Source organism: Larus michahellis, chromosome 11, assembly GCF_964199755.1.
Source record: "Larus michahellis chromosome 11, bLarMic1.1, whole genome shotgun sequence".
In the NCBI taxonomy this organism is placed as follows: Eukaryota; Metazoa; Chordata; class Aves; order Charadriiformes; family Laridae; genus Larus; species Larus michahellis.
In genome coordinates this window covers 21830219-21841621 of record NC_133906.1, presented here as the reverse complement: position 1 = coordinate 21841621, position 11403 = coordinate 21830219, and the positions used below count along the sequence as shown (strand labels likewise).

At 69.1% G+C, this 11403-nt stretch overlaps 4 protein-coding genes across 6 annotated transcripts; 3 read left to right on the top strand and 1 right to left on the bottom strand.

Annotated features, from left to right (window-relative positions):
• The first annotated feature begins 1072 nt into the window (after positions 1 to 1072).
• LOC141749911 (lateral signaling target protein 2 homolog) lies at positions 1073 to 4834 on the top strand. Of its 3 annotated transcripts, none has more exons than XM_074604188.1 (13): positions 1073 to 1155; positions 1838 to 1978; positions 2055 to 2192; positions 2358 to 2560; positions 2645 to 2734; positions 2838 to 2927; positions 3050 to 3151; positions 3246 to 3494; positions 3600 to 3721; positions 3798 to 3911; positions 4064 to 4162; positions 4382 to 4494; positions 4578 to 4834. In XM_074604188.1, the coding sequence occupies exons 1-13, from the start codon at positions 1114 to 1116 to the stop codon at positions 4701 to 4703; spliced, it is 1629 nt and encodes a 542-aa protein (XP_074460289.1). In that variant the 5' UTR covers positions 1073 to 1113; the 3' UTR covers positions 4704 to 4834. The 3 variants fall into 3 exon arrangements, with proteins under 3 accessions (XP_074460289.1, XP_074460288.1, XP_074460290.1); XM_074604187.1 differs by having other exon boundaries at positions 4379 to 4494; XM_074604189.1 differs by lacking the exon at positions 4064 to 4162 and having other exon boundaries at positions 4379 to 4494.
• A 274-nt stretch (positions 4835 to 5108) lies between these two features.
• Positions 5109 to 6649, top strand: MXD3 (MAX dimerization protein 3). Its single transcript, XM_074604192.1, has 5 exons — positions 5109 to 5731; positions 5826 to 5855; positions 5949 to 6063; positions 6177 to 6333; positions 6410 to 6649. The coding sequence occupies exons 1-5, from the start codon at positions 5583 to 5585 to the stop codon at positions 6517 to 6519; spliced, it is 561 nt and encodes a 186-aa protein (XP_074460293.1). The 5' UTR covers positions 5109 to 5582; the 3' UTR covers positions 6520 to 6649.
• Positions 6650 to 7123: 474 nt separating this feature from the next.
• Positions 7124 to 9189, bottom strand: PRELID1 (PRELI domain containing 1). Its single transcript, XM_074604190.1, has 5 exons — positions 8955 to 9189; positions 8394 to 8619; positions 8199 to 8312; positions 7851 to 7929; positions 7124 to 7398 (listed from the first exon to the last, which is right to left on the bottom strand). Exons 1-5 carry the CDS (start codon positions 9044 to 9046, stop codon positions 7262 to 7264), a joined length of 648 nt encoding a protein of 215 aa, XP_074460291.1. The 5' UTR covers positions 9047 to 9189; the 3' UTR covers positions 7124 to 7261.
• Positions 9190 to 9205: 16 nt separating this feature from the next.
• Positions 9206 to 11391, top strand: RAB24 (RAB24, member RAS oncogene family). The gene is made up of 8 exons (XM_074604186.1): positions 9206 to 9368; positions 9460 to 9528; positions 9649 to 9727; positions 9817 to 9884; positions 10005 to 10104; positions 10298 to 10348; positions 10448 to 10510; positions 10953 to 11391. Exons 1-8 carry the CDS (start codon positions 9252 to 9254, stop codon positions 11015 to 11017), a joined length of 612 nt encoding a protein of 203 aa, XP_074460287.1. The 5' UTR covers positions 9206 to 9251; the 3' UTR covers positions 11018 to 11391.
• Positions 11392 to 11403: the final 12 nt, after the last annotated feature.

Sequence of the window (11403 nt, the reverse complement as noted above, 5' to 3'; positions counted from 1 at the left end):
TGCCCCAAAAAATGGTGTGGCAGCGCTGCCCGCAGCTGTGGGACAGGCAGGGCTCCAGGCTCACTGTGCCACAGGGACCCCCAGGACACGCTGCCCGGCCGAAACCAGAGCCGGAGCCCATGGGGACACGCAGAGCCCCAGTGCCGGGGGCAGCCCCGCACCCGGGTGGCTCAGCCTGGGTGCCGCAGGGCTGCCGTGACTCAGGGACTTCCTCAAGCCGAGGTGGTGCCGCCATGTTTATTTAATCGTCCTCGGTGGATTTTTTACCTGTGAATCCACCCCATTAGGCTTTCAGCCACCTGAATTATTGGCGCCCACATCCTGTGGGCAGCAGTGCCAGGCCTGGCGCAACGCAGGAGCAGCCGCCTCCTCCGGCACGGCTGGGGTGGTTTGCTGTGCCCAGAGCCCTGAGCACCCCCCGGGACCCCTCTTTGGCCACTCGGCCCCTTCTGCTCCCACCGAGGGGCTGCTTTGCCCCGCTCCCACTGCAGCGGGAGCTCTCTCTGCTCCCCATGCCCTGCGCAGCCCCCGCAGCAGAGAGCAGGCAGGTGCCTGCGGGTGCCTCTTCCCGGTGCCCCCCCACCAGCCCGGGGATGCCCAGGGGGGCTGTGGGGCCGGATCTCTGGGGTGTCCCTGACCCCGGAAACCTGGGCCTCGGGGGCTGCAGGTAGAGGGGAACCGGGAGGGAAGAGCCGGGGAACCGGGAGGGGAGAACCGGGCACCGGGAGGGGAGAACCGGGAGCCTGGGGGTTGTAGTCGGGAATTGGAGCCAAGAACCGAGCCCGGAGGGCGGCACCGGGAAGGGGGGGAGCCGGGGCAGCCGGCTGGGGCACCTTGCCCGTCCCACGGGGGACCCGCCCTCGTCCGCCCCGCCGCAAAGAACCGGTCCGTCGAGCGGCGGCCGCGTCCCGCCACCCCGCATTGGGAAAGCCCCGGGTCCCGCCGCGGGACCGGGCGGGGCGGTGCGGGGGCCCGGTCCGCCAGGTCGTCCCGGTGCGGGAGCTGGGCGGACACCTCCCCGGTCCGCCCCCGGGCGGTGCCCGGTGCCGGCCCGCCCCGTCGGCGAGCGGCGGGCGCGGGGAGCCGGGCGGCGGCAGAGCTGCGGGGAGCGCCATGCTGCCCGCCGCCCTCCGCCGCTGGCTGCGCCGGCCCAAGGTGAGAGCGGGGGGGTCGCGCCGGGGCCGCCCCCCGCCCCGTCGGGGCTGCCCGAGGGGCTCCGCCGGCAGCGGGCGCCGGGGGCGGCGGGGGCCCCTCCGGGGCGGAGCGGGAGGAGGAAGCGGTGCCCGGCCCCGGGGCTGGAGGTGCGGCGGGGGCGCGGGCGGGACCGGGCGGCTCAGAGCCCGTCCCGGCGCCGCCCGCTCCCGGGGCGAGGAGATCCCCCTCCGGCCCTGGGGGGGGTCCGGGGGACAGACGGGGCGAGGAGCGTCCCTCCCGGCTGCCCGCTCCCCGCGGACCTTTCACCTGAGCCGGTGTTTACAGCCGCGCACGGCTCCGTGCCCACGCTGCCGGGATGCGGCCGAGCTTGTTCATCCTGCTCTGCCCCTGGGGAAACTGAGGCACGGCTGGGTGGGGTCGGCGGCGCTCCCCGGGCGGGCTCGGCTGGGGGCCGCCTGCCTCCCCCCGGCACAGCTCGGCCGAGCCGGAGCCGCCATGGGGGTCCCACGTACCTGCCCGAGTGGGTGATCATGGACCCGGGGCTGCCCCACCACAGGGACTGGATCCAACCCCAGCAGCCCCCGCCCCGCCTGGCTGCGGGCACGGGAGATTTGGGGTCGCCTTGGCCCAGCCCCCCGAGCCGTGGGGTGCTCCCGCCATCCCCCCTCTGCTCTCCCCGCAGCGCTCCGACCCCCGCCTGCTCTCCCAGTTCTTCTTTGCCGATGAGAGGGTGACACAGGTGGTGGCCGAGATCAACGGGCTGGATGCCGAGCTGGACCCGCAGCAGTACCTGGTGCTCCTCAACCAGCTCCACCTCAGCCAGGTACGGGGGCAGCCTGGGCCCTGGTGTGACCCTGGTCCCCCCGGGTGGCCGTGGGTGACGTCCCTGCCCTCCCCAGGCTCACCTGCTGGCCATCCTGGAGCGGATCATGGAGGAGTGCATCCCCACGCAGCGGCACAGCCGCGACTACCTGGTCAAGTTCCCCGAGGAGCTCTTGGTGGACAACCTGGGGAACCACATGCTGTTTGCCGCCGAGGTGAGCCTGGGGATGCTGTCCCGGGGTGGGCGATGGCGTCCAGCTCCCCCAGGCTGGGGGGTGATGGGTGCCAGCCAGGGTGGCAGACCCCACCACGAGCTGACCCCGGGGGTAGGGGCTGTGCTGCCCCAGGCGCTGGCTCCTGACGGCCCCCGGTCCCGGCAGTGTCTCCTGGCTGGGACCTTCCTGGAGGTGGAGGAGGCGGACGGGGCGCAGCTGCGGCCCCAGGCCAGGAACCTGCTGTGCAGCCTGGAGCTGGTGCGGACGGTGCTGCGGGAGCAGAGCCTGAGCCAGCCCGGCTCCTACCCAGAGCCTGTCCGGGCTGTGCTCGTCCAGTTTGACCGGCTCTTCGCAGAGTTCGAGCTGAGGTGGGGGCCGGGCTTGGGGTGCTGGGGGAGTGGGGGGGTGTGCGCCAGGGCTGGAGGAGCCTCACGGTGCCCCCGGCTCTCCAGCTACGTGTCCTCGCTGGTGGCGGTGAAGTCTCCCGAGGAGATCTACAGGCAGCAGGAGATCATCGTGCTCTTCTGCGAGACAGTGGAGAGGTGAGGGGTTCTGCACACCCAGCGGGGGGCAGCAGGGACCCCAGCCCCAGGGATGGGGCAGCGTCCCAGGGCTCGGCCCAGTTGTAAGGGTGTCCCCCCCCAGAGCCCTGCGCCTGGGCTACCTGACCCAGGAGATGATCGATGGCTACGAACCGCTGCTGATGTTCACCATCCCTCGCCTGGCCATTATCAGGTGGGTGCAGCCCCCTGGGGGGTGACTGGGTGCTTCCCACCCTGCACGAACCCCTTCCCCCCTCAGGGAGTCGGGGTTCTGGGCAGCCCCCGCCATGTGAGCCGCGCTCTGTCCCCTCGCAGTGGCCTTCTCATCTACCCTGAGGGTCCCCTCAGCCTGGAGCAGAGCCCTGAGCAGATGTCCCGGGTCTTCAGCCCCTTCTACAACCTCCTGAAAAAGATCAGGTATGTGGCAGGGGTGATGATGGGTGTGCATGGGTGGGGCTGTGGGGCAGCAGGGGGGCCGGGATGTGGGGCTGACGCCATTCCCTCGCTGCAGGGACCTGCTGCGGGTGCTGTCGGCGGAGGAGCTCTGCCTGCTGGAGAGGAGCCTGTGCACAGCTGAATCAGAGGATCCCTGCGGTCCGGCCACCCCCTCGGCTTGGGGGGCAGCCATGCCCAGAGCGGATCCCCTGGCTCCCTGGGGTCTCCTGGAGGTCCCCCGTGCCACCCCACCACCCCCCACCTCCATGGCACGGCTGGGACCCCCCGGCGTGGCGGATGACCTGGGCACTGACCGGCAGTGGGGGTGTGTGGTAGGGAGGGAGCGGGGCCGGGCTGGCAGATCCCTGCCCGCTGGGACAGGGACTTTTTGTGCCACCCCCGGGGTAACCGTCACCTCCCCCCTGTGCAGCCCCCAGCCCCCTGGGAGCAGCTCGGGGCTCGACGCCACCCCCGTTGCCCGCTGCTGGGAGCTGCGCTCCCGCTACAGCAGCACCAAGGACATGCTGCACACCCTCTTCGTCTGCATCTCGGGTGAGTGACCCCCTTGCCGCCCCCCGCAGCACCCTGACCCCCCCAGCACCCTGACCCCCCCACCCTCCTGCTGCAGGGGTGGCCGATCAGCTCCAGACCAACTTTGCCAGTGACCTGCGGAGCATCTTGAAAACGGTCTTCAAGATTGTCGCCTCGCAGGCGGAGCCCTTGGAGGAGCCGAGCGGCAGCCGTGAGTAACCCCCAGGGACACGAGGGACGGCTCCTCTGCCCTGCAGATCCTCCCTCCCGGGTGAGAGAGGCCCCAGCCCCAGGCATGGGGGCGATGTGGCCATCGTGCCCAGCCCCAGTTTGGCTGGACCACCACAGCCCTTGTCCCCGCAGAGGAAGAGGACGGTGACCCATGTGCGGCAGACGCTCCTCGCGTGGCCGACTGCCCCCTGTGCCCCAGCCCCGCGGAGGCTGCCGGGCTCCAGAGGGCAGGTAAGGGGCTGCCCGCGGTGCCACCGCTCTGGGGGGGGGTCCGGCTGCCCTGGGCAGCCCCAGGCACGCGGGACAGTTGCCATGTCCTGCCTGGTGCTGGCTCGGCAGAGCAGCCCCAGGACACCCGGGGGCATGGGTCCATCCAGGGGGCCTGGAACGTTCCTGGGGCCGGGGTAGAGGGGACCCCCATGGCTTTTACTGTCGCTTTGTGCCCAGCAGCCCCCCACCGCCTGCCCGAGTGGGTTCCGGACAGCACGTGCAGCCAGTGCTCTGCCTGCCGCTCGCCCTTCACCCTGCTGCGCCGCCGGCACCACTGCCGCAGCTGCGGGAAGGTAGGAGGGGGTCCGGGCTGGGGCGCGCGGGGGCCTCGGGGGAGCTGGCTGTGCTCAGCCCCGCTCTGACCCTCTCCCGGCAGATCTTCTGTGCCCGCTGCTCGCCGCACACCGCCGCGCTGCCGCACTATGGCCAGCCGAAACCCGTGCGCGTCTGCACGCACTGCTACACCGCGCACCTCTCGCCCCGCCGTGCCCGGAGCCAGTGAGAGACCCCCCCCGTGCCAGATCCGCATCCGTAGGAGGACATGGAGCGGGGGCACAAATGGCCACTCGGGGGCTGCTGGGCGGCTCCGTGGCCCCGCGACTCCCCTCGGGGTGGGCACGGCGGCAGGACCCCCCCCCGCACGGCGGCAGCCGGTGCCCCACGTCGGTGGGCGCAGGACCGCCTCACCCGGTGCGCCGCAGCCGAGCCCCGCTCCCGGTGTGCCTGTGCCACCGTGAGCCCGCCTCCCCCCGGCTGGAAATGTGCTTCGTGGTGGGTTTTTTGTGGTTTGGTCGTTGTTTTTTTTTTTTATTTTATTTCAGGTGAACTTTGGCTGCTGTCGGGCCCGGGGCAGAGTCTCCTCCCCCGCCCCGTCCCCCCCGCCATCCCCCGCCCCCGGGCCCTGGCCTGAGACGGTGCAAACAGCCCTCACATGACGGCGGGTGCCCCGGGGCCGTGCCGGGCCGCGCCCGGGGGAGGGCTGGCCCTCGCCCCCGGGGCCCGGTGCTGCCCCTCCCCACCCCGAGAGGGGTTTTTAATAAAGAGATAAACCCGCCTGGCTGGGCCCGATGTCGCCGGGTACGCGGCGGTTGCGCGGCGGGGGGGTGGAGGGGGGCGAGTGGCCGGGGCCAGCGGTCGCCGTCGGTGGGTGGGGGGAGACTCACGCGGGGGCGCACACCCCGGGGGCGTGGTCTAGAGGCGGAGGGGGCGTGGTCTAGAGGCTGGGGGCGTGGCTCGGCGCCCGGGGGGTGTGGCCTGGGCCGCCCCTCCCGCCGATTCAAATTTGAAGCACGCGCTTTCCCGCCCGAATTTGTTTCCCCGCCGCGCCGACGTCAGCGCCCGTCAGCCAATCAGAGAGCGGCTCCGCACCCGCCCTCCCGCCATGGAGCCGGCGGCCACCAGCATTCAGGTGCTGCTGCAGGCGGCCGAGTTCCTGGAGCGGCGGGAGCGCGGGGCCGCCGGTGCCCGGTACCCGGCCGAGGCCGAGCACGGCTACGCCTCACGGTCCCGCCGGGCCGCGGGCAGCGTCAGGTGAGCGGCGGGGCCGGGGAACGGCCGCGGGGCGGGGGATAGCTTCATCCGGTGGCACCGGTTCTGATCACCGCGGTGGGGGTTTCTCCCGCAGGTCGGTGCACAACGCGCTGGAGAAGCACAGGTACTGGGGCTCGGGTGGGAGGGGGTTGAAGTGGTGGGGCAGGGGGTGGCCGTTTCCCGGGGGTGACCGGCGTGTTGTCCCCCACGGCCGCAGGCGAGCCCAGCTCCGGTGCTGCCTGGAGCGGTTGAAGCAGCAGGTGCCGGTGGGCACCGGGCCGGCTCGTTCCACCACACTGAGCCTCCTGCACCGGGCCCGGCTACACATCCAGGTGAGAAGGGGGGCGGCCCTGTTGCTGCTTGGGGCCCTCCGGCCAGGGCCCTGGCCGGAGGGCCCCAAGCAGTAACAGGGTCACCCTGCTCATGGCTCACCGGATCCCCACAGAGGCTGGAGGAGCAGGAGCTAAGGGCGCGGAGAGCCAAGGACCGTCTGCAGAACCAACAGCGGAACCTACAGCAGAGGTTGGAGCTGCTGCTGTCGCCCACCGGCGGGGAACGGGCACGGGCTGACAGCTTGGACTCGTCCCAGCTCTCGGAGCCCGGTGAGTGAGGGGAGAGAGGGTGGGCAGGGAAGGGGAGGCTGCCGGGGCCTGACCCAGCCTCCCCCATGGCACCCAGAGGATGTGGAGATAGAGGTGGATGGTGTGGTGTTCGGCGGGGGCCTGCTGCCCGGCTTCGGCACCGGGAGGGACCACAGCTACTCCAGCCCACGCAGCCCTGCGTCCTGATGGCACCCGCTGCCTTCCCTGCACTGCCTGCCTGCCTCCTCCCTGCCTGCTGCTGCTGGAACTGCAGCCTCTGCCGGCGTCGTCACGGCTGCCTGGGTAAGCGGTCATGACTGGAGGCAAGCGCCCAGCTTGGCCCCCTGCTGCTGGGCCACTGAGTGGCACTGGCCGTGGCGCTGGACGCACAGGGCTGGGACGACGCCACGGCACCTGCTCTGCACTGCAATGCACTCCAAGAGGTGCTGGAAGAAGGCCCGGCTGTCATGGGGACATCCTTCCGCCTCCTCCAGGCCAGGCTGGGGCCTGGAGGGCTGCCTGCTATGGGTGCAGGGCAGCGCTGTCCCCAGCAGACATGGCTACAGGGGGGCTCTGCCACCCCTGGAAAGCCAGGAAGGGGAAACAAGTGCATTAAGTGACCTGCGTTCATGCTCCCGCAGCGCCCTCCCCCCCTTGTACATACCCAACACTATTCTAGTAAAGGCACTTGGTGAAACTCCTGCCTGTGCTGTGCCTGCGAGCCCAGACCCCTGGTAGTGGGCTGGACCCCTGGAGAGGAGGACAGTGCTGGAGTCTGCTCCAGCCAGGCCAGCCCCGGCCAAATCAGAGGTGGGAGTAGATTCTTTAATGATAATTACATCTCAGAAAGGGTCTAACAGCAGCTGATTGTCAGACTTGTACAGTTTCTTTAAAAATATAAAATCTAAGGAGGCTCCTATCTGTTCCGGTGCAGCCTGTGCCTGGCCCCTCACACGTACTGCTTCTTCTTGGTGGTTGCCTTGCTCGCTAAGTCCTTGGCTTTCTCTGTAGCAGCCAGAGCTGTCTCCTTGGCTTTCTCGGTTGCTTCCTTGGCTGTCTCCACCAGAGTTTTGGACGGAGCTTCTCCTGTAACACAGAAGAAGCTGTTAGCCCAGCCCCAGCTGGCCCCCGCCCTGCCCCGGCACAGGAGTGCCGGCTGATGCAAGTTAGACCAGCCCTGGCCCCGTCACCTTGGGACGGAGGCGATTTCCCCACGCAGCGGGAAGCTGAGCCCAGCGCTCCTGACTGCCATGTGTCAGGGCATGTCGTGAAGGGGAACTGCAGGCACGTGACTGCTGCTGCATTACATCCACCTCCTGCCCGCGCTCCACCCCTGCCCGGCCCTGTAAGTGCTGCTTGGTTGCTCCGCTCAGGAAGAGCCGGCTGTGCCAAGGCACGGGGGCAAAGGCAAGGGAGGAGGATTTCACAGTCAGACTAGTTCAAGCCACGACCTGCCTGTGGACTGGTGTGTTCCCAGTGTGACCTGTAACTCCAAGAGACCCATCCTGGTGAGCACGTGCCTGCCCTTGTGTACTCACCTTGCATTCTTGCTAGCACATATTCAAATCCCTTGGTGCTCTTGGTCACGTTGCTTTTGAACCTGGCCAGACCAAACTCCTGCAAGGGAAAAATCAGTGAAGGTGCAAGGCCAGCTCCCTGGTCACACACAGCCCCTAGGGCTTTGCCCCAGCTTGACCAGTCACAAACATCTGGTGAGCTCATGCCCACCAGCAGTGATGGTTCTGAGTGCCCCAAGAGCTCAGGAAGATGGGGGAAACAAAGGGAAAGGGCGGAAAAAACAGCACAGGGAAGGGGTAGAGCAGGGGGGAGCAACAGCTTTAAGGCCTCTCCAAAGAGAGGGTACACAGTGCTGCCTGAGCACTCACCTGGACGGCGCGGGAGACGCCAAACAGGCTGGAAGAGACCCAGGCTTCCCGCTTGACCTCGGTCCAGTTGCTGTTCTCCGGGTTCACCTGGTACACGCAGCGCTCTTCCACCACCTGCACAAGGCACAACCTGGCTGTAGGCACTGCCTGGCGCCTGCCACACGGCTACACACCCGCCTGCCCACGGGCACCTACCATGAGACGTGCGTGGTTGATGTTCCAGGTGAATGTGGTCATGGTTCGGTTCTTGGGGTCCACGATAGAGTCCTCCAGGATGTAGACGGAGTGGGCGACATTGGCCGGGAAGAAGCGCTCCGCCCAGCGGGGCATCCGGTTGGTCTTGGTCAGGAGCCGCCGGGAGAGCAGCTTGTGGTCCGCCGTCACCTCCCGGTGCACGATGTCTTCGGTCAGGACATGTTTGCTAAAACGGGGAAGAAAACATCAGGCCTTGCTACCGGGGTTGTGAACCACCAGGCTCTGCAGGGATGGGGAAGGGGGCTGTGGTATTTACGTGAGAGGAGGAACCAGCAGCCCCCTGGGAGCTGACGGTGTGGGGCATCCATCCCAGGAAACTCTGGTGGGGGGGGCGAGCAGAGGGCCCTGGCCCGTGGGACCCCAGGGGAAAGGGATCGGGGGAGCGGGGTAGAGGACAGGACGCCCGGAGAACCCCTCGGAGGGGCCTATCTGGGGGGAGGTAGGGGCGGGCCCGGGAGGGAGCCCTGAGGCGGGGTGGTGGGGGCGGAGGCCCCGGCGCACCTGTAGGGGTTGGGGTAGCGCTGCCAGAAGGCGGCGAACACCTGGTCCCAGGGCCCCTTGAGGACGCCCAGGCTGGCGCAGTACTTCCCCATGGGCCGCCGTCGCCGCCGTTCAGGCCCGCCCCGCCGCGCCCGCTCCGGCCAGCGCCTGCTGGGCGGCCGCCATGCGGCCTTCCGCCCTGCCCCGCCCCGCCGCGCACTTCCGCTTCTCCCCTCTACGCACTTCCGCTAATCTCACTTCCGCCGCGCCCGCCCCGCCCCGCCCGGTACCGGCCCCGCCCCGCGGCGGCGGCGGAGGATGAGCGGGCGGCGGGTGGACGCCAAGGTGGTGCTGCTGGGGCAGGAGGGGGTGGGCAAGAGCAGCCTGGTGGAGCGCTGCGCCCACGGACGGTTCCGGCCCGGGCCCTACCAGAACGTGAGTCACCGGGCACCGGGCCTGCAGCCTCCCCCCCACCCCATCCTTCCACCCGGGCCGGCCCCCACCGCTCCTCCTGCGTCTCTTCCAGACCATCGGCGCCGCCTTCGTGGCCAAGGTGATGTCCGTGGGGGAGCAGATGGTGACCCTGGGGATCTGGGTAAGCGCGGGGTTGTGATATCCCTCCCCCTACCGGTGTCACCCACCCTCCCGGTACGGGGACCCCGGTACGGACCCCCCCACACCCCGCACCGGCTGAGCGCTTCCCTGCCGCCCGCAGGACACGGCCGGCTCGGAGCGCTACGAGGCCATGAGCCGCATTTACTACCGCGGGGCGCGGGCCGCCGTCGTCTGCTTCGGTAAGGGCGGGAAGGGGAAGGGGCCGCCGGTGCCGGTACCGGCGGGGAGTGAGGGTGGAGGGGGACGGACCCTGACCGTTCTCCCCCAGATCTCACCGACAGCAGCAGTTTCCAGCGAGCCAAGTTCTGGGTGAACGAGTTGCAGAACTGCGAGGAGGTACGGGGGTGCGGGGGCGGACGGGGACAGGGACGGACCCGGGAGGGACGCGGAGCCTTACCGGGGGGGGACCGGGAGCCGGTGACAGGCATGTTCCTCCCGCCGCTTTGCCCGCCGCAGGGCTGCCGGATCTACCTGTGCGGCACCAAGAGCGACCTGCTGGAGGAGGACCGGAGGAAGCGCGGGGTCGACTTCCACGACGTGCAGGACTACGCCGACGGTACGGGCAGCGCCGGGGACGGGGGGACTCCCTGCCCGGTGAGGCACCGGCTCTGCCACTGCCAGGGACCTCTCCAGGGCACGGCATGTCCTGACTCAGGGCCAGCAGGGCCAGCCCGCTGTCACTGGACGTGCCAAGGGGTGACTCTGGGGGAGCCGTGTCCCGCAGGCATTAACCAGGATTCTCGTTACAGAGATCAAGGCCGAGCTCTTTGAGACCTCCAGTAAGACGGGCCAGAGCGTGGGTGAGTAGTAGCCCCCCTCGCCACTGGCCTTGCCCCCGCCGGGGGCTCTGCCTGGCAGTAGGGCTGCCCGCACCCACCCTGCCCGCTCTCCACCCCCAGACGAGCTGTTCCAGAAGGTGGCCGAGGACTACGTCCACTTCAGCGCCTTCCAGGTGATGACAGGTGAGCAGGCGGATGCTTCCCTCCCCAGCACCCTCTGCCATGCCAGGGGGTGCAGAGGATGAGAACTGGGGGGGTCAACGCAGCTTTTTGCCAGGGGTTCTCCCGCAGAGCTTGGGTCCCATCACAGTGTCCTCATCCCTACTCGGGCTGGGCTCAGCACATCGGCCCAACTGGGCCACGAGTGGCCTTTGGCAAACGGGCAACCAGGAGCCCTGCCCAGCTGCCAGACTGGCTCTCGGCTCTGCACCCGGCCTGTCCAGGCGTGCTCAGCCCGGCTGCACCTCCAGCCCTGGGCCGTGCCATGGCCATGAGCCCCACCGCTTCTCCACGGGGACACCAACCCCCTCCCCAGGGGACCCGCCCGGGCCCTGCCAGCTTTTGGGCTCCCACATGGCATCGTGGTGCGGCCATGCAGCAGCCTGCTGTCCCTGCTCTCTTCCAGAGGAGAAGGGCGTGGACCTGGGCCAGAGGAGCAGTGCGTACTTCTACAACTGCTGCCACCACTGAGATCTCCTGCCAAAAGGGAACCGCCGCTGCTGGCCGGGCAGCCGGCACGCACCGGGCTCCTCCAGTTTTTTACCTGCTGTGTTTTAGCTGTACGGGCCCGTCTGCAACGGGCCCTGCGGACTGCTCTCCTCCCGGCCTGCGGAGCGGCAGAGGCTGCCACGTGCTGCTGGGAGCCACGGGCTGTCACCCCTGGGGACCCCTCTCGGTGCCAACTGGTGTTTGCGGGAGCTGCTTCCCCGAGGCAGCGCTGTGTCCCAGCGGTGGCCGTTAACTTATTCTCTCGCGGAGATGCTGCCCGATTCTTTGCAGATTTATTTAAGCGTCTTCTCTCGAGGTGTGCAATGTAAATAAAGCGCATTGTGGTCTGAGCCGTCCCCCTGCCTGCG

Excerpts from the sequence above, each read along its gene's own strand:
- LOC141749911 (XM_074604187.1), top strand. The coding sequence starts at position 1,114 with ATGCTGCCCGCCGCCCTCCGCCGCTGGCTGCGCCGGCCCAAG. Across the intron at positions 3,495-3,599 it reads GGCACTGACCGGCAGTGGGG|CCCCCAGCCCCCTGGGAGCA; the intron begins GTGTGTGGTAGG and ends CCCCCTGTGCAG. Across the intron at positions 4,495-4,577 it reads ACTGCCGCAGCTGCGGGAAG|ATCTTCTGTGCCCGCTGCTC; the intron begins GTAGGAGGGGGT and ends CTCTCCCGGCAG.
- MXD3 (XM_074604192.1), top strand. The coding sequence starts at position 5,583 with ATGGAGCCGGCGGCCACCAGCATTCAGGTGCTGCTGCAGGCGGCCGAG. Across the intron at positions 5,732-5,825 it reads CGGGCCGCGGGCAGCGTCAG|GTCGGTGCACAACGCGCTGG; the intron begins GTGAGCGGCGGG and ends TTTCTCCCGCAG. Across the intron at positions 5,856-5,948 it reads AACGCGCTGGAGAAGCACAG|GCGAGCCCAGCTCCGGTGCT; the intron begins GTACTGGGGCTC and ends CCACGGCCGCAG.
- PRELID1 (XM_074604190.1), bottom strand. The coding sequence starts at position 9,046 with ATGGGGAAGTACTGCGCCAGCCTGGGCGTCCTCAAGGGGCCCTGGGAC. Across the intron at positions 7,930-8,198 it reads GCGTCTCCCGCGCCGTCCAG|GAGTTTGGTCTGGCCAGGTT; the intron begins GTGAGTGCTCAG and ends TTTCCCTTGCAG. Across the intron at positions 7,399-7,850 it reads TGTGCTAGCAAGAATGCAAG|GAGAAGCTCCGTCCAAAACT; the intron begins GTGAGTACACAA and ends TCTGTGTTACAG.
- RAB24 (XM_074604186.1), top strand. The coding sequence starts at position 9,252 with ATGAGCGGGCGGCGGGTGGACGCCAAGGTGGTGCTGCTGGGGCAGGAG. Across the intron at positions 9,529-9,648 it reads TGGTGACCCTGGGGATCTGG|GACACGGCCGGCTCGGAGCG; the intron begins GTAAGCGCGGGG and ends TGCCGCCCGCAG. Across the intron at positions 10,349-10,447 it reads TAAGACGGGCCAGAGCGTGG|ACGAGCTGTTCCAGAAGGTG; the intron begins GTGAGTAGTAGC and ends CTCCACCCCCAG.